Source organism: Sturnira hondurensis, unplaced genomic scaffold (assembly GCF_014824575.4).
Source record: "Sturnira hondurensis isolate 20B ecotype Veracruz unplaced genomic scaffold, ASM1482457v3 Scaffold0019433, whole genome shotgun sequence".
NCBI lineage: Eukaryota > Metazoa > Chordata > Mammalia > Chiroptera > Phyllostomidae > Sturnira > Sturnira hondurensis.
The window spans coordinates 619505-645895 of NW_028092064.1; the positions used below are offsets into that span (position 1 = coordinate 619505).

General features: G+C 40.8%; 1 protein-coding gene across 12 annotated transcripts in view; it reads right to left on the reverse strand.

Moving 5' to 3' along the window:
• The window catches only part of AMBRA1 (autophagy and beclin 1 regulator 1), a 182921-nt gene that overhangs the window by 136268 nt on the left and 20262 nt on the right, over window positions 1–26391 (reverse strand). For 5 of the 12 annotated variants that reach the window (XM_037027950.1, XM_037027952.1, XM_037027947.1 and 2 more), the window contains exons 2-7: window positions 14351–14604; window positions 13924–13982; window positions 13232–13415; window positions 12438–12610; window positions 11223–11289; window positions 9230–10680 (exon numbers count right to left, since the gene is read on the reverse strand). In XM_037027950.1, coding sequence (XP_036883845.1) covers window positions 9230–10680; window positions 11223–11289; window positions 12438–12610; window positions 13232–13415; window positions 13924–13982; window positions 14351–14485 — 2069 coding nt within the window. In that variant the 5' untranslated portion in view covers window positions 14486–14604. The remainder of the gene's footprint in view (window positions 1–9229; window positions 10681–11222; window positions 11290–12437; window positions 12611–13231; window positions 13416–13923; window positions 13983–14350; window positions 14605–26391) is intronic. The other 7 variants (XM_037027955.1, XM_037027951.1, XM_037027956.1 and 4 more) reach the window with 2 other exon arrangements.

A 26391-nucleotide genomic window follows, 5' to 3' on the forward strand; every position in this document is an offset into this window, starting at 1 on the left:
GAGTGAACCTTTTAAAATATAGTATCATTCTAGTCCACTTCTGATGGCTTCCTGGATCACTCAGAATAAGAGGTAAAATACTTAGATGGCTCAGAAGGCCCAACATAATCTGGTTCCCATTTCCTCTCTAACTTCGGCTGCATCACTCCATCCTTTGCTGTGCTCCACCCAAGTGCCTCAGGGATTTTGCATGTGCTCTTCTCTCTGTCTAGAATGCCCTTGTCCCCAGTATTTATAGAAGTTACTCCCTTGCTTACTTGAGGTCTCTACTCCAGTGTTCCCATGTCAAGACTTCCTCTGATGACCCTTTTTAGTACTATCAACTTCCACCCAAGCACCCTTTACATTTCAAAATATTTTCACCTGGCAGCCTAAATATTTTCTTTTTTATTGTCTGCCTCTTACTTGAATGAGAGATCTATTGCTGGTGTTTAAATCATATCTGCTACATAATAGATGCTTAGTAAATATCTGTTAACTGAATGAATAAACAAATTGATCAGAGTACATTTTTCATCAATTTTCAAGATTTCCAAGATTACAACAAAAGCCATGCTCAGCAAGGAGCAACCCTTATTCATACTCCTCAGCTTCCTCCTCTAAGGCCTGCCTTTTACCTTCCCCCAGCTTCCCTTATGTCTCTAAGCTAAGGTACTTAGCCCTGGCCAAGTAGCTCAGTTGATTAGGGCATCATCCAAACACACCAAGATGGCAGGTATGATCCCTGGTTAGGGCACATACAAGAACCAACCAATGAAAGCATAAGTACACAAAACAACAAATTGACATCTCTCTAAAATAAGTAAATTTTTAAACAGAAACACTACATTGCTTAAATTCCACCATCAGCTTTGTCTTTTTAATTTTTCAATACCTGGCTCTTTTTCCAACAGGAACAAGTCATGATTTTCCCATTCCACAAGGGATTCTCCCCTGTTCTTCCCTATTGTTTGTTCTTGAACTTCTGAGAAAGAACTCAAAAGTTAGGAAGGGTTTGTTGTAACTTGAATACCAAAAAATTAATTCTAATTTTTTAAAGGCAAAATTTAGAAGTAAAGCAAAACTCTCTCTTAATATAAGGAATTTGCCCACACCCTGGAAAAAAGAACCTAAAATCATTTCAAAACTAAAAGGATTTATTCTAATGATGCATGGCCCCAAAACAAAAACGATAAGCACCTACTTTCTTAAACCCAAAGCACCCTAATTCTAAGCAAATTTAGTGAACACCTTTCACAGAAACCACAAGAAATACAAAGCACCAATGGGAAAGAAACAGAACCATCACATTTAATTTTTGTTTATCCACATCTAATTAGGATGTTATCAAGACTTTATCAGGACCAAATATATCATCACTGAGACTTTGGAGAGTCTTTAACTAGCAAAGCAAAACAATAGCACTGAACCCTGGGTGGCATAGCTCAGTGGATTGAGCGTGGGCTGAGAACCAAAGGGTCGCCAGTTCGATTCCCAATCAGGGCACATGCCTGGGTTACGGACCAGGTCCCCGGTATGGGATGCGGGAGAGGCAACTGAGGCAACCGCAGATTGATATTTCTCTCCTTCTCTTCCCCCCTCTCTAAAATGAATAAATAAAATCTTTTTAAAAAGAAAGAAAATGGTGTTAATTAAAAAAAAATAGCACTGACTGATATTAGTGTCACTGAAAGGTCAAGCCAAAGACCAACAAAATAGTCTCAAGAAGAAGCATATATAACATGCAGGCCCTGAGTCATCAATGGGAGCCAATATTAAGGACAGCTGACCAAGTGCGTAAGACTTATTACAAGCTTTAGGACAACCAGTACACAAGTTAGAAACATGGCATAGCAGTGAGACAGAGGAATCAATTCTAAGTCACTTGAACTCAAGTTCCAGAAGGTGTCTTCCATGCACTCTAAGTGCCAATTCATTTAATCAACAAGTACTTGTTGAACCAACAATTCTCTGTAAGACTGAAGGATATAATATAATGAAGGGTCTTTCTTTTTTTACTAAAAAAGTAAAAAAGGATTTATACTGCACGCTGAATCATAGGGCATGTAATTTCAATCCCATGTGGTTAATTCAACACCATTTTCTGAGTACCTACTATGTGTGTCAGGTAGTATTCAAGATATAACTGGGACACAGACATAGTCACTGCCTTCAGAGAGCTCACTGGCAGGAAGGGAAACAAATACATTTCTGTCGTGGGTGCGATGTTACAAGGAAGCGTCTATGTCTAGTACACAAGCAGCAAAGAAGAGGAAATGAATTTTCTGGAGCAGTCAGGGAAGGTTTCCCAAAGGAAAAGGTGACAGCTGTGCTAGACCCTGAATAATGAACTGTGTGCACTCCCCATCCACAGAAACTACTCAAGTTGGACCCCTCTCTGTATTACAATCTGAGAAAACGGGTACCTTCCTAATTTCTAGGTTGCCTTCTTCCTCTGTGAACCTACAAGTAGCCCCCAAAACATATCCACTTATTTGTATCAATGATGTTTCTGCTAAAAGCTCCCTGGAGAATCCCCATGTGACAAGAGCTGAAGGATCAAACAAGTTAGTTGACCTATGAAGTCTCAAGAGGCTTCAGATTGCTCCAAACTCCAAAGCCAATTCCCTCACAAGTCTAAAAAAAAATTCAGACATCTAATAAGGGCTTCCAACTCTAACTTTTGATGTTCTAGACCAAATGGTATGCTATAACCATCAATGTTCTCCCCAACTTTTATCTATCATGAGGGAAAGGAAAAGACCAAAAGACATCAATTCTCAGAACACACTCAATTTTATTAAATACTTCAGACATAAGGCCTTGTTACCTATCTAGAGAAGGAGTGAAGAAGCAATTTATTTGGGAAGGTTTAGCTCAATTTTGAGCTCCCACTTGTTGGGATTTTAATAGTGAACTTCCCTAACTTGGATCATCTGGACCACACTAGAAGGACTAATCATGCAGTTCTGTGAGCAATTAAAACAGTGATTTTTTTTGAGTCCCTAGAAACAATTGTGTTGGTGACATTTCTACCCAGAGACAGTAATTACAAATGATATGTGAGATCTCCAATTTCTTACAATGAGACCTGACTGAAGAACCACTCAATTGATGATACACAACAGCTGGGTTTTTTTTCAAGAGTTTGAAATTTGTATTTTCTTTAAAAAATTTTTTTATTTATAGATTTTAGAGAGAGGAAGGGAAAGAGAAGGAGAGAAACATCAACTTGTTGTCTCACTTATCTATGCACCTGCTGGTTGATTCTTGTACGTACTCTGACTGGGAGTCAAACTCGAAACCTTGGCACATCAGGACAATGGTCTGACAAACTGAGCCACCCAGCCAAAGCAACAACAACGCAAGTTTTGAGGGCAAAAATGGCTGTATGAAAGCACTAATTTCAAATGAAGTGGAGGAAAGAAGAGCCTCCTTTGGACCCAGGGATTCGAATTTCACCTTTGCTACAAGCACCTCTTTAAAGTTATTTCTTATCTCTGCACCTGAGTTTTCTCATCTTAAAAAAAAAAAAGTTGTTGCCCAGGTTGGATTGAGTGCCAGCCTGCCAACTGAACAGTTGCTGGTTTGATTCCCTGTCAGGGCACATGCTTAGATTGTTGGCTGGGTCCCCAGTTGGGGGCTTGCAAGAGGCAACCAATCAATGTATCTCTCACACATCAATATTTTCTCCCTTTCTCCCTCCCTCCCTTTCCCTCTCTCTAAAAATAAATTAAAAAATAAAAATAAAAACAGGTTGTATTTTCAAGCTCTAGGCTTTCTAGTTTTAAGATGCCACTTAAATAGTTTTCTCTTTCCTAATAGCAGCCTTTCAAGGACACAGGTCTCCTGCTTTAAGGAGTCATAATATCCTAATCTTCTAGTAGATCCTGGGCTATCTAACTCCCTCCCCCAAAAAAGTTTCTTGTGGTGAAGCAAAGGGTCTGTCACCCGAGTTATAAGTTGGAGTAAGACTGCAGAGAAAGCTCTCCTTCCACTGCAAAAGGAGACAAACTGTACATGTTATTACCACCCAGCAACATAGACCTACACTAAAATACACACTATTGCTTTGTAGTCTCACTATTTGCAACACTATTAATTCTATCAGAAACACCAAGGATCAACACATGCCTTTTTATTCTCTCCCCCCTTACAAGGCCCAAAGAATAAATCCTCTCTCTTCCAGTAGAAGGTACACGTACTATAAAAACACCTTCTTTTCTTCCCTAACATTCTATTCTAGACTAGTGGCAGCATCAGCAGCCCAACACTGACACCTGCTGGGGAAATCCAAACAAGGGCTATGTACTGAATTATAATCAGCTAGAGAACACTGGCCCCTTCAGTAGAAAATGCCAATTAGCACCTGTTTCTATTAGTGATTTATACTAGAATGTAAACCACCCAATTTGTGAGGAAATGGCAGCCCTTTTGTGAAGAGTGTACACTTAGAATACTTAAAAAATATACCTTATTTTCTGCCCTGGCTGGTATGGCTCATTGGACTGAGCGCCGGCCTGCAAACCAAAGGGTTTGCAGTTCAATTCCCAGTGAGGGCATATGCCTGGGTTACAGGCCAGGTCTCCAGTAGGGGGCGCACAAGAGGCAACCACACACTGATGTTTCCCTCCCTCTCTCCCTCCCATCCCCTGTAAAAAAGCAAATAAAATATGTAAAAAATATGTATATATACACCTCAGTTTTTAGTAGAATGTCAGCACTCAAGGTACACCTCATCCCCGTACATCTAAAAGTGATACCATAAATAATGTGATTACTGCATTAATACAGAATTTTACAATGATAACATGCATCATTTGTATATTTTAAAATTTGAAAACTGGCCCTGGCTGGTGTGACTCAGTGATTGAGTGCTGGCCTGTGAACTAAAGGGTCACTGGTTCAACTTCCAGTCAGGGCGCATGCCTGGGTTGAGGGCCAGGTTCCCAGTGAGAGACGAACAAGAGCAACTGATGCGGATCCTGGCTCCTGGGGTCCCTGGAATTATGGATGAGATGAGACAAATTCACATGAACTACCGAGTCCTGTGGAGGAAAAGGGACAGCGCAGTTTCTCTCTCAAGAGAAAAAGCCTCAGAGTGCCTTGGCCACCCTCTCCAGAGAAGAGTGCTTCAGTCATTGTCAGGCAGTAATGTCAAACAACAGATAACATTCAAGAACTGTGAGGACTTATCCTGAGTCAGGGTCAGATACTTAAAGGGCCATAAAACTTTGGGGAACAAACTCACTTCCTGCTTGGACCCTTTTCATTTAAATTGAGGGTATTAGCAAAGTAGGTTTCATAGGGTTTTATGCATTCGTTCTGAGGCCTGATTGCCCAAGGGAACCCATTCTTTCCAGAACAGGGCCACACTCACCTCTAGCATTGTTTCAGGCTTAAGTCAGGCAGGGGAAGTAAGGCAGCCAAGAGATTAGGAGACTTCTTGCAGACAGAATGAGGATTCATGCCATGTCAAAGTTGAGGGGTGAGGGTCCATCACCCCCTTTTTCTATAGCCCCCCCCCAAGTCCTTCCCTGAGGAACCCTTTGTGACTATGCTTGTCTTAGGTCGTCCCTCTTTTGAGGAATCTTACCCATCACTGGCTAACCAGTCATCCGCCTGGGGCCAAACAGGGTGAAGAAAAAGGGGGCAGAGATGGTGCCCCTACAAGGAAGATAAGCTTTGTCTCCTAAGTAGCTTATGGTCCCAAAGTCCTTTACTCAGCCTTGGCCCCGAGGGATTACAGCTTCTGAAACCAGGCAGGGCAGTTCCCAACAGCAACCACACATTTGACGCTTCTCTCCTTCTCTTTCTCCCTCCTTTCCTCTCTCTCTAAAAATAAGTAAATAAAAATTTTCTTTAAAAAAATTTAAAATATATGTAAAATTGCAAGATGACAAGGGACTTCCTTTTCTGCAACATATATTTTATTTGTTGAACTTTATTTAAACCACAGACACATTATTTTTATTCTCTACAAAAATTTTTGGTAGGTCCTTACTAGTTTCCCAACTTTAAAGGGCCTGCTTTATTAAAACCTCAGTTGCTTACAGTGTTGTCCCAATATGGCAAGGTTGGGGGTTCAATCCCCAGTCAGGGAACATACAAGAATCAACCAATGAATGCATAAATAAGTAGAATAACAAATCAATACTTCTCTTTCTAAAGCCAAGAAATAAAAGATTTGTTAAGGAGTGATCATTAATATTTTAGTCACATGTGGCTGGCTATTTACATTTAAATTAAAATTTTTAACTTTAAATGTAGTTCCTCAGATAACAGCTGCATATCAAATGCTGACTAGCCACATATGGCAAGTGGCTACCATTCTGGACAGCACAGGTATGGAACACTTCATCACTGTAGGAAATTTTATTGGACAGTATTTCTCTAGAGAAGCATATGGGGAGTGTTTTCAGACAAAATTATATAACATCTAGGTTAGGGACATTGGATAGGGGATAAAAACAAAGATGCGTGGTCAAGTTCTGGTAAGTTCTAAAATTATGTGAATCACGTGTATGAGAGTTTGTTTACTATGCTTTTCTCATTTTTATACATGTGTAGGTTCTCATTAAAAAAAGTTAAAAGAAAAATAAATAAAGGTGCTTCACCTAAAAATGAGATTATCCTATTAGGAATATGAGGTCTGTAAAGAAAAAGGCCAGCCATCGTTAATATAACTCGAACAGTTTGCACACCAATATAATCTGGCAGCCACGGACAGTGGCCTGGAATATGCATGTGTGAACAGTGATGACTTCACAGTACTAGTCAGTGGGGGTGGTAGACACCATTGACTGAGCACGTGTACTGTGTGCCCATCACATTCAAATGACTGAGCAAGTAGAGCAATGAATCTGTATCAAATTTTGCATTAAGCTTAAACAATCCTCTGTGGAAAGTATTTGCATGATTCAGAAGGCTGTAGCTATGGACAACTAGTGACTGGCAGCTTCATCATGACAATGCACCCACTCATGTCACGTCTTGTGTAGAATTTTTTTGGTAAAACATCAACTCACCCAGGTGACTATAGCCCAGAATTGGTGCCCTGTGACTTCTGGCTTTTCCCAAAACTAAAAAATCATCTTTGAAAGGGAAGAGACTTCAGACTATTGATGAGATTCAGGAAAATACAATGGGACAGCTGATGGCGATTAGGAGAACTGTGTGAGGTCCCAAGGCACCTACTTTGAAGGGGACAGAAGCGTCATTGTCCTGTGTACAATGTTCTTGTATCTTCTTCAATAAATGCCTCTATTTTTCATAATGCATTGCTGGATACTTTCTGGACAGACCTCATACACCATGGAGGGCAGCTTCAGTCATCAAACAAGAGTTCAAATTCCCACTCAGTGACCTACTATGGGGCCTTTAACAAGATACTCCACTTCCTAAGCCTCACTTTCTTCAACTGTGTAAAGATGGGAAATTTAATACCTGCTTTGCACAGCTGTTGTAGGAATTAAAAATAATTAATGCAAAGCAAGAACACATCACCTAACACACAGTAGGCCCTCAGGAACTGATATCTCTATTATCAAGCAGCAGCATTTATTTTAAACCTCTCAGGTATTTCTCAAAACAATGAAGAGGTCCTACCAGAATGGGATAGACAAAGGCTGAGCAGAAGCCCATGGTGCCAGGGAAGCAGGAAACAGTAGGCTTTTAGAGCAGTAAATGAAGAAAGAGAGTCCCACTATGGTTACCTTCAATAAACTTTTTGAATGCCCATTATATGTCAGACATTGTGCTTGCTATCATCTCACTTCTCCTGACAAAGATGAAGAGCAGAGTCTGAGGATTCAGACATAAGGCAAAATATTCCAAAGCTAGGAATTTAAGAGATGCTAATCCAGAACTTGCCTCAGTCAAATGGGCACAGTAACAACCTCTATTACTTTATCTTTTATATCCAGCCAACTTTCCCCCTTCTCCCCTTATTAACTACCTACTATCTTGTATACACACCATGCCCTTTCCTCCCTTAATATGTCCTATTCCCATAATAAAAAGTTCTTTCTCTCTAAATCCTACTCATCTTTCAAGACTTAATTTTTATACTTCCCTTTATCTGAAATTATACATTTAATCTCAGCAACACACAATGCAATATTCAGTCACCTACATTTCTAAATTATTTCATGTAAATAAGTCTTGCCCTACAAATAACACTGTATACTCCCAGTGGGCAAAGACTGGGAATTTGCCTCTTTTGTGCTCCCCACCATGCCTAACAAAGTTCTGGAACAATTGTAACCACTCAACAATACTTATTAACTGGGTCCTCTCTAAAGCACCCTCCCAAAATAACAAGAACATTGTGTACACAACCCATATTCTCTCCTTTGCCTAAAGCTTATGTCAGAGAAATTTCAGTTGCTCCAACAGAGGATATAATGCAGAGCAATATGCTGTTTGGATCCAACAGGCATATTTTGGGAGTTTGTGATTACGCTAGATTTGACCTTTACAGAATTACAGAAAGAAGTCTCTAATAAATCAAGGTAGTTGCGCACGCAGCCATACATAGAACATGTGGTGGGCGACGGACGACACCCACTCCGTTTCTTCCATGACAGAGTTGCCTGGGATGCTGATCCGAGTTTGGAGGGGGCCTTCATTCTATGAATTATTCTTCATTCACACCCCAAGGTGAATGTCCATCTGGAAGATCTACTCAAAAAATCTTAACTAAGCAACTTAACTTGCTGTTGAAAAAGTGTATGTCTAAAAAAATATGAACAATCCTTGACACATTATGTATTACTTTCTTTTCTCTGTCAAGATGCACTGTTCCAAAAGGTCAGATTTATGGTGAACACAAAGCAACACAAGAAGAGCCAATACACTAATTTCTAGGCATGTGGGGAAATTTTCTTATTTCACAGGAACTAGTCCTGAACATAAAATCCTTCAAGGTCCAAAGGCTAGGCAGAGGATGTCAATGGTTCTCTCGCCTCATCTCCTCATGCCTAACCTAATCTATACTCTCTTGTAAGACTAAAGGGCACATGAGCTGAACCAAAAAAGGAGCTAACAGAGCCAACTGACTCATACTGCTAGACCGTATCTACTCTCTGCCACCGGAGCAAGATTTTCCAAGAAGATGCAATGGAAGCTAGGGAGAGCTGAATGAATGCATGGGTCTCAGACTCTCAAGAACCAGCCACAACATCTGTAGGACTGAAAGAAAAGATGTAAAGAGAATAAGAGATGTAAAAGACAGAAAGCACCTGCTTACCTCCTGAGTGAATCTTCCTCAGAGCTTTCCTCAGGCATATCCTGATGTAAGGCCTCCTGTGATACAGTTCCAGTTCTGCTGGACTGGGTGTAAATTCTTTCCCAGTGGCCTGTCTCCTGGTTGAAGGCCACCCCCACAGTCCTCTCCTCCTGCGGACTAGCAGAGCTGCTCAACTCCAGCCTGCTGGAGCTGGGCGTTTGGCCCTCAGTCCGCTCGAGAGGTGGCAACTGGCTGCCACTCGATGGCATGCCCTCGAAGGTACTGGAGACCTGCCAGGATGAGCTGGCCTCGCCAGAGTAGTTAGGTGTGGTTCTTTCCCAGCGCAAGGTATCGTTGTTGAAGGTCAGGAGATTGTGGCAAGCACGACAGTGATTCAGGTGGCCACGGGATAGGTTAGAGTTGTTCTCACTGCTGTGTGGGGTGGACTGGTGGGAAGGGCCTGGCCTCTCAGATTCAATGTTATTGTTGAGCATTTCCTGGGCCTGTTGAGTCTGGGGGGCTTCCCCATTCAGGCTTTGGTCCAGCTCCTGAAGCCTGTCATACTCCAAAAAGAAGCGTCTCAGGTCACACGGAAGCTCATGGCGAATGCTGCCCGAGTTGTTTTGGCTGGAGCCACTCCCTCCATCCGACTCAGCTGCCAACCCAGAAGCTGGAAAGCCCCTCCCCTCGGTGGCTGAAGTGTACACAGATGCTTGAGAGCCACCTTCCTGCTGCCTTAGCACAGACAGCAAACTCACCGAAGAGGCACTGGTCCTGGGCGGGGGCATGGATTCCGCCTCAGGGCGGGAGTTCAGACTGAGCACTGTCCGGGTCCACTCAGATCCTGTCAGCCCAGGAGCTATTTCTCGGTGATACCTAGAAGGGTGGCTGGACAAAGGGCCTCCCAAAGAGCGACGGGTGGGACCCAGACTGAGGTTTCGGAGCGTGTTGCCGGCAGTGCTGCTCTGGACTGTACTGAAGGCAGACGGCCGGTTCAGGAGGCCCTGGTCCTGCTGCGTTGATGAGGCCTGCTCCGGGGGATGGAAGGGCTCGGTCTGTACAAAAGAAAAGGAAGGGATAGTAGCCCTGGCAGAAGCAGGGGGGACACTGTCCTGGTGTGGCAAGAGGGAAGGAACTCGAGTGCCAGAGCAGCGGCTGCAAAGGCACAGGATCCCAAGGTGCTGGCAGCACTCAGCTGTGGGGTAACTGACCCGCTGTCGGAGCCTGATGTAAGCGGAAGTCCTGGGGCGCTCCATGGAGGGCTGAGGGGGAGGCGGTGGGGGTGAGGGGGTAGCAGAATCTTGCACTGTGCTTTGCTCTCCCACCTGGATGCCAGAGGAGCGAGAGGACAGCATGTGCAGGAAATTGTGGAGGAGAGGCGTCCGGCGAACTGGCTGTGACTGCAGAAGGGCACGCTGACGGTAGTGGGATAATTCTGTTCCATCTATGGGGATCTCTGGTTCATCATCACCCTGAAAAGTGGACCAAGGTGGGGTGGAAGCAGAGCAAAGCAGTTAGGTAGAACCTCCAGGTAAATCAAGAAACACTACTGATAATCATCCAAGGAAAACTTTCATAGAGCAACAACTCTACCTCTGAAGCATGGAGAACTGGCTTCATTCAAATTCGGAATCATCATATGGTTATTAAGTTATTCACTTCCAGTTAGCAACGTTTCTGAATGAGTACAGCTGACAAACCAATTCTCTCACAAAAGGCATATCCATAACACAGAGGCAGTGAGGACAGGCAACACATTAACCAACCAGAGGCGCATGAAAGACAATCAACACTGCCTGGTTACTTTCAGTAAAGCGATCACTCAGGGGTTTCAGAACTGACTCCCCTGTCGTGATTATGGCTGTAGCTTTGCAGAGTCTGAAGCTCATTTTGAATCTTGGCTGGAGAGAAACAGTTTGGCATTGAAAATTAAAGTCCAATATAATCAGAATTAGAGTACTAGTTTAAAAAATAACCCACATTTACATCGAGCTGGAACTGCTTACTGACTTACCTGCTGATTAGAGGGGTTAACAATTGCTGTGAGTAAGTAGTGTCCAAGAGGATCAAATCTCACCAGACTGAAAACAGAAGAGAGACAGAGACATGCATAGAGACTATGTTAACTGAGAAGAGGCCAGTGTTCAAATTTACAGTGATTATTAACCACTGATGTCGATTTACTCAGGTATTCACTTCACTCTAGAGATTTTCAAAACTTTCGAAGAGATTAAAATAATAAGGCTAAATACTTCTTGTTACATCCTCACACTTACCAGAATAAGGGCATTTGTATCACGAAAATAATTTCAAAAAACATCTAGGTTTCCACCCCATTAAGCACATACTTGCTCATCTCTAAGGGTTCATCATAGTAACAAAGCATAGAACTTGTGTGCCACAAGTTCAGTTCTTCCCTCATATGGCAGCTATACTGGCAAAGAGGCATGAGTTCTGGTAACAAGGAACAGTCTCAGCATCAAGTACATAGCTGAATCTACAAGCTAGCCTAGAGCAGCTTATATCCAACTCTATTACCAAGAGGGCCAAAGGAAAACAATGCATCAACTTTAATTCAGGCAATGTGTGTTTTGATCTTGAAGGTTAAATAAATATCAACTGGCACAGCTGATGCATCTTACATCTTCCTCTTCCAGTTTGATAAACACGGATAACCAGGGATGAGCAATTATGCTACCCACCACCTGAACACCTTTCAGGTTTCTCAAAAAAAAAAAAAAGGGCTCTCTTCCAAACCCAGATAGCTTTGAACCTAAAGAAGATTTTAAGGACCCCAATCTTCAAAGAACAGAAGAAGAGGCCAATAATGAACAGCCAAAATGAACAAAATGAACTGCTTCCCAGCTAACTGGCCAGCTGCTTAAAAAGTAGGAGGAGCCCTGGCTGGTGTAGCTCAGTGGATTGAGCGCGGGCCTGCAAACCAAACAACCATGCTTCGATTCCCACTCAGGGCACATGCCTGGGTTGTGGGCCAGTTCGCAGCAGGGACGCACGGGAGGCAGCCATACGCTGATGTTTCTCTCCCTCTCTCCTTCCCTTCCCCTCTAAATATAAATAAATAAAATATTTTTAAATGAATTATTTTTTTAAAGTAGGAGGAGCTACAGGGATAAGAACCTGCCCATGAGACATGAATCTGTCTCATGAGTGTAAATGTTCTCTGCCATGCTAATACTATGCCCGTATCACTGGTGGGCAGAGGACTCACCGGACCCGTTCCATCTCGCTGGCTGTCTTCACCACAGCAAAGGGCTCCCGTCGACTCCAATCCCAAAAGTGGATCTCATTGGCAGTGGCAATCAAAAGAAGCTGAGCCGTAGGGTGGAAAGCCAGAGAGGCAATGGCATTGTTGCTATCTGTGAACCAGCTTTCACTGCCACCCTATGAATGAACCAATCCCAAATATTCTCAGGTTACAAGCTGCCAGCAAAATGGGACGTCAATCTCAAGAAAGATCCTTATTTAAGGTAAAATGACTACATCAAGGCCTACTTTAAAGGTCCTCTATAAAACAATGTAGGAAATCAGTGACCGAGCAGTGTTACCAATTTATCAGAAAAATACTACTGTCTGCTCACTTCTCTAAGTCTTCTACGAGCCACAGGCAATGAACATCAGCACAGTTCTTATTTCTGAAACCTGGGAAAACTCAAGCTTGCGGGCATGACATGGTGCATAACAACCCACTAGCCATTCTCTAGGACAAGGGGCACATTGCTCTAACGATCATGATCAGAGCACAGTATAATCCTTGCTACATAATATGACAAAAATCCATCTTGAACATATCTTATAGAGCACGGGCAGATGGAAGAACACTTAATAGGCTGCTCAATGTAGAATGGAGGCCAATGGGCAAAGCTTGCTGTCAATTAAGTGGGCAATGACTACCACTTACTTGGATGTAGTACTAAAAACCCAGCTAATCTCTCCTCCAGAGTTAAGAACCCAATGATAAACAAGTCTCTTCATTTAGAACACCAAAGAAAAGGAAATACTTACATGCAAATCCCAAATCCTAACCTCCCCATCCAGGCAGCCAGAAGCAATGAGGCCTGAGATGGTAGGATGGAAAGTGACACACCACGGAGTGCGGCGGTGTCCAATCAGAGAATGAACACACTTGCCAGTCTTCACCTCCGTAATATAGATGTTATGGTTCACATGGGTGGAGGCCAAGAGAGTCCTAGGGAATGCAAGAGCACAAGTCAGTGTACACGTGGGAGGATAACAAACTATCAGCTTTGGAAAACACAGAAAACTGGTACTATTCCCCATCCCAGCATGAAAAAAAAAACTACACCTCAGGCATTACAAACGACAGAAATAGTCTAGTGTTTACAAGCTTCTGAATTCTCTACGCTGTCCCCAAATGACATACACCCTCTTCAGTGACTATTTTTTCTTGATGGGAAACTATTACATCAGTGGCCTATATCACACAAGCAAAGGATGATTATTGAAAAACCTTCCAAGTTTTCACCCTCAATGTTCATAGTTTTCTTCGGTTATTCCCATTATTTTTAATTAGAACTGTTCCTCTATGTTCTTTCCATTTCTGATACATTTTCAAAGTTCTATTCATACAGTGCTTCCAAGAGCCTTTGGGGATTTGACTTGCAAGATCAAGTTAGGTCAAATATACAGAAATCCATGGTGTCACAAGTCTTAGGTTATAGATAAATATTAGTTACCTGTCTGGACTGAAAGCCAGTAAGAAGGTAGAGCGTGGACTATCTGGCAGTTCTACTCTCTGGGAAACAAACAAAAAAAAAGTTAAAACATATTATTTATAATCCTATGGCCTGCTCTATGTCAAAAATACATGAACATGTCTAGATTAGTATTCTCAGTTTAAGTTTAAAAACTGGACATAATGATCAAACTAAAAAATTGAGAAAGATAAACCTAAATTACCTTTAGGAAAAAATGTCTAACTCTAAAAAAGATATCTCTAGCCTGTAAATTCTTCTAAATGTGCTTTTTAAAAAACCTAAGTTAGATAGCATATCTATTCTCCTACACAAAATAAATTACACTCCAGCTCTATGTTATCAACCCAAGGCCCCAATTTCCTGTCACTTCCACAAACCTTATGTCAAAAATAACCATTTTTCTTACCTTGCCCTCCCATTTCATCCACCGAGTCTTATCTTCCACCAGCTCCTGCAGAAGCCGCTGAGCTCCGAAGGCCCGAGTGCCCCTTTCTCGCCCCCAGAGTATGCGGACAGCATTCTTCTCTGGAACAACCTTCATAGTGCTCAGTAGCCACTGTCACACCAGGCACAGGAAGAAAAGGAGCAAGCAACAGCTCCACGCGCTGAAGCAGCTAAAATGAGGCCATTCAGGTCCTTGTAGGTTGTCTTCATGGAAATCTAAGGCATGAATGTCAATGTCAAAGAATAGGTATCCTGCAATTGGAGAAGCTTCCCATTGCAAATATGATTCTAGCTCAAAGAAGTAAGCTTTTCATATTTAATGATGCTTTCTGAGAAAAGATCCTTTCCCCAGAACTTTTCTTCCAAAAATATTCTACCTTAAATTCCTCCCATATCCTCCATAGCTTAGCCTTTTATGCAAAGAACAGGCCATTCTCTAAAGCAGCTATTGTATTATTATTTTATCAGGTAGAAAGAATTTTTGCTACTAAAATAAAGATCTAATAACCTGTCAAAAATAAAACATAACACAAGCCCCGCCATTCTGTGCCACACTGCTTCCCTAGTCGCTGGCACCCCTCCTTATCATTTGGGTAGCCTGCAAACTAAAGGACAAGAAACAGATTTTAAAAGGCTATTACTTGAGGTATGGTTCTTATGTAGCAGCTTCCACCCTATCTCCTACCTAAAAGCAACTGCATAAGGACTACTCTGAAGTATCTTTCTCACTTTCTTTTTCTCTTCTCCACTAAAGTGTCAGAGTAGAGAATAAAGGAGAAGAGAATAATAATAAGTGTTTTCAGTTCCTTTATCTTATCCAACACAGCATCTAAGGGCATAATATTGTCATAATAAAAATTCAACTAAAATATCAACTAGCAGCAGAATATACATATGTGCAAAAATTACATTGCGGCTCCTCTATGCAATGGAATATGCAGCCCAATAAAATGGCATTTCAAAAAAATCTATATGAGCCCTGGCTGGTGTAGCTCAGTGGATTGAGCGCGGGCCTGCGAACCAGACGATCGCGGTTCGATTCCCAGTCAGGGCACATGCTTGGGTTGCAGGCCAGTTTCTGGCAGGGGCCAGTTCCCTGCAGGGGATGCACGAGAAGCAACCATACATTGATGTTTCCTTCCTCTCTCCTTCCCTTCCCCTCTAAAGATAAATAAATAAAATATTTTTAAAAAAGAATCTATATGTTATTTGTTGCAGCAGCCTCTTCAACTCTATTATAAAAAATTTCAAAAATACAGAAAAACTTTTAAAACAATAGAATAAACATACACTATTCAACACTCAGACTCAAGAACTGTTAGCCCTGTCTTGTGTAGCTCAGTGAATTGAGCACTGGCCTGTGGATCAAAAGGTCACACACGGGTTCGATTCCCAGTCAGGACACATGCGGGGTTGTGGGCCAGGTCCTCAGTTGGGGCATGCAAGAGGCAACCCATGGGTGTTTCTCTCACAAATCAACATTTCTCTCCTCTTTCTACCTCTCTAAAAAAATTAAGTTTTACAAAATTATTAATATTTTGTTAAATTTGCTCTATTCATATCCATGAATAGAGATATGGCTATACATGTGTTTTTTTCTCATGTTTTTCTGAATCATTTCAGTAGGCATCAACACACTCTAACCCTATACACCCTACATATCTCCTAGGAATAAGGACATTTAGCTTCATAAGCAAACCAAATATTGGGTTAGCTAAAAAGTTCATTTAGTTTTTTCCCTATGGATGGCTCTGGCAATGGTTAGTTGTCTTTCACTTCATTTGAAACTATTTATTTACCTATTTATTTATTTATTTTTAGAGATAGGGGAAGAGAAGGAGAAAGAGGAAGAGAAACGTCAATGTACTAGTGATATATCAATTGGTTGCCTCTTGCATATCCCCAACTGGGGACCTGGCCCACAACCCAGGCATATTCCCTAACTGGGAATGGAACAAACAATCTTTTGGTTTGCAGGCTAGTGCTCAATCAACTAGGCCACACCAGCTAGGACAAAACAATGTTGTTAGATTGTATTGTGACGGTTGGTAAGCATATCAGCGTACATCTTAAAAAAACACCAAAACTGGTGAATTTTTGTGTAGCAATTTTAATATTGAAAATGGAAGAAGATAGGCAACACTTTTAGCATATTATGCTTTATTATTTCAAGATAAAAACAACTGAAATGCAAAAAAAGATTTGTGCACTATATGGAGAAGGCATGGTGACTGATCAAAATGTGTCAAAAGTCGTTTGTAAAGTTTCTTGGTACTACTGATATTTTGGCCAAATAATTCTTTGCTGTGGGGCTCTTATGCATTGGAAAATGTTTAGCAAAATCCCTGGCCTCTACCCACTAGAAACCAATAGTGGGAGAGAGCCGACATACTAAAATTATCTGAATCAATAAAGGTATTGGTGAAAATGAAAAAATGTACCTGTCTTTTATTATACTGAAAAAAACTAAAGAGACTTTTTGGCCAAGCCAATACTCCTATCACACCAATTATGTAATACTTGGTCCTCATTCAAATTTCCCCAACTGTCCAAAAATAGGTCTCTAATAAGTTGGCATTTTTTAAAATTCAGAATTAAATCAAGACTCAAGCAAAAAAACTGGATACCATGCCTCTTTAGTCTCTTCTATTCTAGAATGGCCTTAAGTTTTGTTTTGGTTGGTTTATTTGTTTATTTATTTACAACACAAGCTTTTTGAAAAGACAGGAATAGCTGACTTGCAGAATGTCTGACATCCTAGTTTTGCTTTATCATTTCTTCACAGTGCCATTTAGCTTGTCTTTTTATCCCTTATACTTCCTGTAAACAGGAGGTTAGGTCCAAAACACTGATTAGATTTAGGTTAAGTGTTTTTTGGAGAGAATGCTTCATGGGTGATGCTATCTATTACCTCCTAATGCAATATATCAGGTGACACATTTTCAGACTGTCCCACTTAGTTGAACTTGATAACTTATGTGATCACTTGGCAAAACATGATCACTTGTTGAATCTGTAGCAGCTAGAGAGAGCTCCCTTTATAAAGGTATATTTTTCTCCCTTTACAATTAGTAATCTGTGGCTAACATTTGGGACCACATGAATATCCTGTTCCTCCTTAACCTTTTGCTTACTGGTTTAGCAGTCACAGATGCTTCTTTATTGAACTATTTCATTTGGAGGCAGAAAAATGTTAGATTTGCTAATGTCATCATTGTTTCTACAATAATTAGCTTGCATTCTAGAAAGGACTATCCCTTAATAACTGTAAATGCCTAATTTTTTGCCTTTAATTACTACTTCAGCCTTATTGTTTTTAATAGCAAGAACTGGGAACAACTCGAGTATCCATCTACAACGGACTACATGACTAATCTACATAAGGAATGGTCTTTCAGTACTGTCAGCAAGAGATTCCCCAAAATGCTTTTTTTTTTTAGTATTTTATTTATTTATCTTTAGAGAGGAAGGGAAGGAGAGAAATATCAATGTATGGTTGCCTCTCGTGAGTCCCATGCTGGGAACTGGCCTGCAATCCAGGCATGTGCCCTGACTGGGAATTGAACTGTGATCATGTGGTTTGCAGGCCTGCCCTCAATCCATTGAGCTACACCAGCCAGGGCTCAAAATACATTGTTAAGAGAGGGAAAAATCAAGGTATAGAACAATATATGTAGTAATGCTACCTTTTTGAAAACTTTTTTTGGTAAACTTACTTTTCAAATTTTATTTCTTTTTAGAGAGAGGGGAACGGAGGGAGAAAGACAGGAGAGAAACATCCTTGATCAGTTGCCTCTTCTATGCACCCTGACTAGGGACCAAACCCACAACCCAGGCATGTGTCCTGACTAGGAATCAAATACATGACCTTTAGCTCTGCAGGACAGCGCCCAATTGAGCCACACCAGTCAGGACAGTAACACTACCTTTTGAACAAGAGGAGAGTCAACAGCCATACCTCCCTGAACGTGCCCAATCTGGTCTGAACAAGAGAAAAAATTAACAGTCACTTATTAGGGGCTGAGGGACAAAATGAATGGAGAGTAAGAGAGATGGAAGGAAGATTTTCATCTTGCTTGTTCATTTTATGTCATTTTTTATTTTTGAAATGTATTACCTATTAAAATTTTTTGGAAATATTTAATGATGTGAAAAAATCAGAATATAAAATTACATATACAATATAATCCCCATTTTAATTTTAAAAAGATCTTGGAGCCCTGGCTGGTATGGCCCAGTGGACTGAGTGCCAGCCTGTAAACCAAAGGGTGACCAGTTCGACTCCCAGTCAGGGCACATGTCTGAGTTGCAGGCCAGGTCTCTTGTTGGGGTCATGTGAGAGACAACCAGACATTGATGTTTCTCTCCCTTTCTCTCTTCCTCCTTTCCCCCTCTCTAAAGATAAATAAAATCTTTAAAAAAATAAAAGCTCTTGGAGAATAATAATACAAAAGCAATATAAGCAAATAATAACCGTGGTTATCTTTGGATTGGTGGGAACTCAGGTCATTTAATAATTAGAAAAGACAGTGTTTTTACTTTTTAAATTTAAGAAGTACTTTTTAAATTTAAGAAGTAATAAGTGCTCGTTGTAAACAGTCAAACAGAAAACTGGCTCTTTACATTTCATGAAAGGCTGCAATGTAAAAAGTATACAACTAGATGCATCCAAATACAGACAGAAGCAAAAATGTTTATAGCCGTGCTGAAAGAAGTGTCACCCTGAAATATCAAAATGTAGAAAGTCAGAAAGAGTCTATGGAAAGACACAACTCCAAGTTCCTAGTCACATACAGCACACAGTTCTCTGAAAAGTGACAAAGAAACAAACTCTAGCCTGTATCCTCATGATATAGCTACCACCCCTCATTAGTAAGTATATGATATAAATATGCACACACTGAAAACGTCAACAGCTGTAATAAACCAAGGATGAACTAACAGGAAGGAAACAGTCTCCTTGATGACCCTGACACCTCATTTAAAACCAAAAGTGTAAAAGTAAAACTTCCTTGCAGCAGAATTACTAACCAGAAAGGTGCAGAAATACAGTTCACATTCAGCCTTTACTGAGTCTAATTCTTTTTGAGCCTATAATTCTTTAACCTAATACAGAGAATTTCAGAAGACATTAGGTTTTTTTTTTTAAGATTTAATTTATTTATTTTTAGAGAGAGGGGAAGGGAGGAAGAAATAGAGGGAGAGAAACAATCATTTGATTGCCTCTCGCATACCCTCAACTGGGGACCTGGCCCACAACCCAGGCATGTGCCCTGACAGGGAACCAAACCCATGACCCCTCAGTTCGCAGACAGGTGTTTAAGTCACCTAGCTACACCAGCCAGGACCAGAAGAAATTAGTTTTAAGGGTCCCTTGCATTTTAGCACAGCATAAAAGTACTTTCAAAGAAAAACATTTAAACTATTTGTAATTTGCTAACATATAAAAACAGCAGAAGTCTAATCTCTAAAAAAGAAAAAAGCTGACCTCGGACCCGATGTAACTCAAGAGGAAGAATAAAATATAGGTCACAAATACCATATGATTCAGAAAACTGTGATGCAGCCTGGAGTTACTACAGATATCAGAAGAAAGGAAAGAGCTGCTATAAACATTGTTTATCAAGAAAACTAAAATTAAAGCTCAGGATTACCAGAGAGCATGTCTATCAATTCCCAGAGACCTAAACACACTGAAAGTTCAAACAAGATAAGGTCTGACTGATGCCAAGTCAAAGGGACTAAAACAATTGTACAGTTTTCCTTTTGTCTGAAGAAAAATATTTGCTTGTGTTTCTTTAAAAGGATAAGGTACTTCTCCCCCATACACTCTTTAGAGCCGCAGGAGAAGAGTGTTTACTTAGTCCTCTATAAAGAACAAAAGGAGCTAAATCAAACTGAAGTCAGACTAACTGTAACTTAGGAGGAAGTGCCAGTCAAGTGTGTTTTTCATTCTTCTTTTTAAAAAGGAAGAAGAAACAAAGTTTCCCAATATGCCAAGGCTGCAGTTCATCTCTGGTCAGGGAACATACAAGAAGCAACCAACGGTGTAAGTGAAACAACAAATCAATGTTTCTCTCTCTCCTCCTCCCTCCTTCTTCTCCCCCTCCCTTCAAACCTTCCTCACTCTAAAATAAATAAATAAAAATAAAATAAACAAAAAACCAACAACTTGGAGCTGTATCTGCAACCTGGCTAATAATTCAGACCCCAAACCTTCCCTTCCAGTAGCATTCCAGGGTATGAATCAGAAAACTATTAGACCTGGAAGGGAGTTAATGGAGTGCAATCCACGCATTTACTGGAGTAACTGCATCTCTCCCTACTCCTGGTTCCCTCCTCCACATACTGTTTCTCTCCTATTTCATGTACTAGTCTCTCGTGAACTAGGCCATCAGTCAATGTTTCACCGCCTTACAATATCAATTGGAAATCTGCTTGCTTTATATTTTTAATGTTTGTTTCTTCAAGTGAAAAAAGTTAAATGATGCTAATTTAAAAAATTAAAATCTGCCTGGCTGGCGTAGCTCAGTGGATTGAGCGCGGGCCTGCGAACCACATGATCGCGGTTCGATTCCCAGTCAGGGCACAATGCCTGGGTTGCAGGCCAGTTCCCAGCAGGGGACTCACGAGAGGCAACCGTACATTGATACTTCTCTCCTTCCCTTCCCCTCGATAAATAGATAAAATATTTTTTAAAAAAATTAAAATCCCACTCCCTTCTTTACAGAAACTCATTTACATAGTTTTTGAAAGAAAGGGGGACTTCAAACCCTTTGACCAAATATCACTTTAAATTTGATAAAGTACCAATTGAAACTAGATCGTAAATTCAGCCACTATGTCTTTATCCTATAAAACTACAAACTTCATCAAAGAAAGAAAAGGAACCTGTCAGAGAATAGACGCCACAGTAAATTTACTTTTCTCTAGCAACTAGGATAGAATATAAATCTTAAAAAATATAAGAGAATGTGATTGTGCTTTACTCTGTTGAATCTGTGCATGCACTTTTGTCAAACATGAACTATGACCCAAATATACTGGTAGACATAAAAACAAAATGTCCAAACCTGTAGAGAATTTTTATGAGTTTATTTGAGCCAAACTGACAATAATTGCAGGAAGCAAAAATCTCAATGAACTGACAAAATGCACCCCAAGTGGTACTTTACACATTAGAATAAAAGGAGGAGATATAAGTGGGTGGTTACCTGAAATTGATCAGTGGTTGATTAAGAAGACAGAAAAAAGCAAAACAGGGAAATCTGACTGGATAAAGGAGGGAAACAAAGATACGCATACTTCTTTTACATGGGTGGATACAGGATATACTTAACATTTACAGTACAAAGAGGGGTATTTTATGACCAAGATACATGAGGGGTTCTGTAGTCCTGCAGTCTGCTTTAGTAGGTGTGCCACCCTAAGGGGTCAGAATAAGGGAATTACTCTGACATTCCAAAGGTATGTTATCTTAGATACAAAAAGACAAAAGACAGGCTCACTTGGGGTAAAATGATTGACCCTGTCAAGGAATTAACAAGCCTAGGATGTCACTCCCCACCATGATCCACTTTTAGTTACAAATTTTTATGTTCAGACCATTCCTGGTTACTTTTGGTCTGTGTTTGCAGGGCTTGAGATGCTGGCCTCCCCTGAGCTTGGCAAGTTTAGTGTGTGGCCCCTTTTCATCCATATACCTGAGGGGAAAACAGGAGTCCTCCTGTACAGTCTCATGCTGATTGATCCTTTCCCACCCACATGGCAGACCAAGTGCTAATGACTTTCCCGCACTGCCAGAGTTCGTTCCAAATCAGTATTCTCCATAACTAACTTAGTTTAACGGCCTGTGATAGATCCTCTCCAAAGACAGCAGCCACCAATTCCGTCCTACCCTACACCCATGCTGCTCCATCCATTGAGAGATGATAACAAAGTTCTCTTCCCTGGAATCTGGGCTGACCTTATGACCTGTTTTTTGACCACAGAATGTGGCAGAAGCATTAATGTGCCACTTCCAGACCTGGCAGCTTCCACTTTCATTCTTGGAAACCAACCACCAACCTGTAAAGAAATTCAGTATGTCCTGCAGGAGTGCTGGACCAAGTTGAAGGCCCTGGATGATAAAATATCACTTGGAGCCCTGGCTGGCATGTCTCAGTGAATTAAGTGCCAGCTTGTGAACTGAAAGATCACTGGTTCAATTCCCATTCGGGGCACATGCCTAGGTTGCAGGCCAGATCCACCACTTGGGGGGCGGTGTAAGAGGCAATCAATGTATTTCTCACACACTGATGTTTCACTCCCTCTCTTTCTCTTTCTCTTCCCCTCTCTCTAGAAATAAATAAATAAAATATTTTAAAATAGAAAGATACCCCCTGGAGAGACAGAGGCCATGTGGTACACTATCAAGGTGCCAGACCAATAATTTGAAACCCTACTGAACCCTTAACCCAGTCCAGCCACTAGACAAAGGAGTGACTCCACCAGATCCTACACTGGGCAGAAAGTTCTGCCCAAATTCCTAACCCTGAAATGTAGAATTGTGAGAAATAATAAATCATTACTGTTTTAGGCTACAAACTCTGAGCTGATATGACACTGTGGTTTGTAATAAGAAATATGTATTTGGTCTTCTTCTCCATTTCAGGTGCAAAGCTCTGAAAACCCTTGGAATTTCCTAAGTGAAAGGAGCATCTTTTGTCATTCCTAAGGAGCTCCTTTGAGTTTGTGCTAATGAGGTGCCCCTAGATAGCTTCAGGATGGAACTGGTCACCAGGAGTAACAGATTAGAGGGCTGAACTTCCAGCTCCACCCACTGACCTCTGGGAAGGGGAGAAGGCCTACAGATGAAGCTCTGCAAACACTCTTGAACAACAAAATCTGATGAGTTTCCAAACTGGGGAACACATTCTGATACCAGGAGCGTGATGCACCCCAATTCCATGGGGACAGAAACTCCTGCACTTGGGACCCTTCTGGATCTTGTCCTATGTATCTCTTCATCTAGCTGTTCATTGTCAGTATAATAAACTTAAGGAAAACTTTAGAACTACTTAAGGAAAATCAAAGTAAATGTTTGAGTTCTGTGAGCTGCTCTATCAAATTAATCAAACCCAGAGGGTTGTGGGACCCTCAACTACCACCAATCAGAAGCACAGGTGACAACTTGAAATTTCAACCAGCATGGGAAGGGGGGTGTTTGTAGTTTTATGGGACTGAACCCATAAACCTGTGGGATCTCATACTATCTCCAGGTGCATAACTACAACAAAATAAAAAAGAACATAGAAACCATTAAAAAAAAGTCAGAATTACAGTATACAATATCTGAAATGAAGAACAGAACAGAAGGAAAAACCAGTAGGTTGGATGAAGCAGAGGATCAAATCAGTGTGTTGGAAAATAAAGTAGCAGAAAACACCCGATCAGAGCAGCAAAAAGAAAAAAGAATTTTTAAAATATGAGGATAGTTTAAGAGAACTTTGGGAAGACATGAGGCGTAACAACACGTGCACCACAGGAGTACCTACGATGCTCCTCTGAGCAAAAGAGGGAAAGAACAGGGATTGTGAACCTATCTGAAGAAACAATGACTGAAAAATGTCCCTAACCTGGTAAAAAAAAAAAAATGACATACAAGTCCAGGAAGCAGTCCCAAACAAGATCATACACCTGAAACCTACATAATTTTATTAACCAATGTCACCCCAATACATGAGACTTTTTAAAAAATCAATGAAAATAAGAGAAAAGACTATGAATATGTATTCATATTCAGTTATGAGAAAAACCCAAAATAAAGCCCAAACTCTCGTAAACATCTAGATTAAAAAATATAGTCAGTTATGAGGTAGTGTTAATGGGTTCAAAATTATAAATTCAATTTCTACAAGTCAAATATTTCTAAAAAGAAAAAATACATATCTCGACCCTGGTCACGTGGCTCAGTTGGTTGTAGCGTTGCCTCCATACAACAACAGGTTGAGGGTTCAATTCCCAGTCAGGGCACATACCTAGGTTGAGGGTTCAATCCCTGGTCAGGGCATGTACAGGAGGCAACTGAACAGTGTATCTCTCCCACATTGATGTTTCTCTCTTTCTCTCCCCCTTCATCTCTCTCTAAAATCAGTTTTTTTTAAAAATCCTCGGGTAAGGATTAAAAAATACATCCCTCAGAAATGGCAGCAATACTTTTTTACCCTCGTATGTGAAACACAGAATACTTACAACAAACTACAGAGGAAGTGAATACATTCTGAGAGTAGGGATGGGAATGGGGGTGGGAAATTATGCTAAAATTTTAGAATGCCAGATTGAAAGGTAAAGATAAGACTAAGAAGTAAGAAGCTCCAATAATTTTTGACCAGAGTTGCATATACTCTTGGACAAATCCTCTTGCTGAATTTCAAGTTTTCCTCCACGTATGAACTGAAAGTAGTAATACCTTCTTTCTATCCTAACAGAGTAACGTCCTCTGAGTGTCTCAGAAGAAATGGGAGTTCAAAAAATTCAAGGCAGGATCACTATCGTACTTTTATTTTTTAAGATTTTATTTATTTTTAGAGAGAGGGGAAGTGAGGGAGAAAGGGAAAGAGAGAAGCATCAATGTGTGAGAGACACGTGGATCAGCTGCCTCCCTCAGGCCCCCACCTGGGACCTGGCCCATAACCCAAGCATGTGCCCCAACTGGCAACTGAACCAGCGATCCTTCACAGGCCATCGTTCAGTCCACTGAGCCACACCAGCCATGGCTACTACTGTACTTTTTAAAGTAAAAACCAACAGCCAGAGTGACAACAAATGGGATGTGTGGTACTTCCAGTCAGTTCTGTCAGAGACGCTATGACACAGAGTAAGAGAGCACCTTACTAATTGAAAGCAAGTAATTTGATAGAATCAAAACTAACACAAACCAGTATTATACATAGTCCCTTTTACAGAAAGTCAAAACCCAGAAATAAAATACTTGTATACAGAGCCTGCATCCTCTACTGCATTTATGTTCAGAATTACAAACACTCTAAAATACAAGTGTTCTCTCCATCCAGAAAGTCAAGCTAAGAGGTAATAATGAATCCAGTACTTGATACAAACATTGTCAGCCCAAATTTACCAAGAGATAAGCAAGCAATTGTAATCTCTTTTTTGTTCTCATATCCATTACCACCCTCAACGTTTTTACATACATACAAACTCAGAATAAGGAAGAACTCTACACTGTGTATCACGAATAGTCTAACAACTTTACAAAATGCTTTGAGGATACAAAACTAAATAAATTCTAATTACTATTACTATAATAAAGCAGAGGGGAAAGCACCAACTTTTCTGCTACAGACTTTGCTTACTAGGGCTTTCTAAAGTAACTTACAATGATGTAATCTAACATCCAAAACACAGGAAAGTTTGTGCTCAAAAACAGAATGATCCAAATTAGAAATAGAAAGCCATACATCCCAAATTTGAGACCAACAATCTCCCTTACTCCTACTTACCTCAGAAGAATGAAGGAAAAAAATGATGTTTATCTGCAAGCTATTCTGGAGGATACAGTGTGCTGGAACACAAGAAACCCTGAAACAAGGAAAAACACAGAGGAAACCACTGAACCCAAAGGAAAACGGAGCTCAAGTTTTGGGTCTCACGCTACTTTTGGGGTCCCAAAAAGTAACTTGTGATGGGTCCCCAAAAGTAGCTTTTGAAAAGAATTTATTTGAAAAGAGGTAGCTTTTGATGAAAGACATTTCAGAGGCATAAGTTGTTTAGCCCCAGAAATGGGAACTGACCCCAGCTGACTCAGGCAAGCGGGCCTAATGACTTTTTCAACAACGTACCTTTCATCCACCAATAATACTCAGGCTGAAGTGGAGCTAAATCACAAAGGATACCCTCTTTCTGTTTTCTAGTCTTGAAGTGAAAAAGAACCCAGCTCTCCTCCCCGGAGCACCCACACTGCCCCCAACCGGTCTTGGAAACCCAGGGAGCCCCACATAGCAA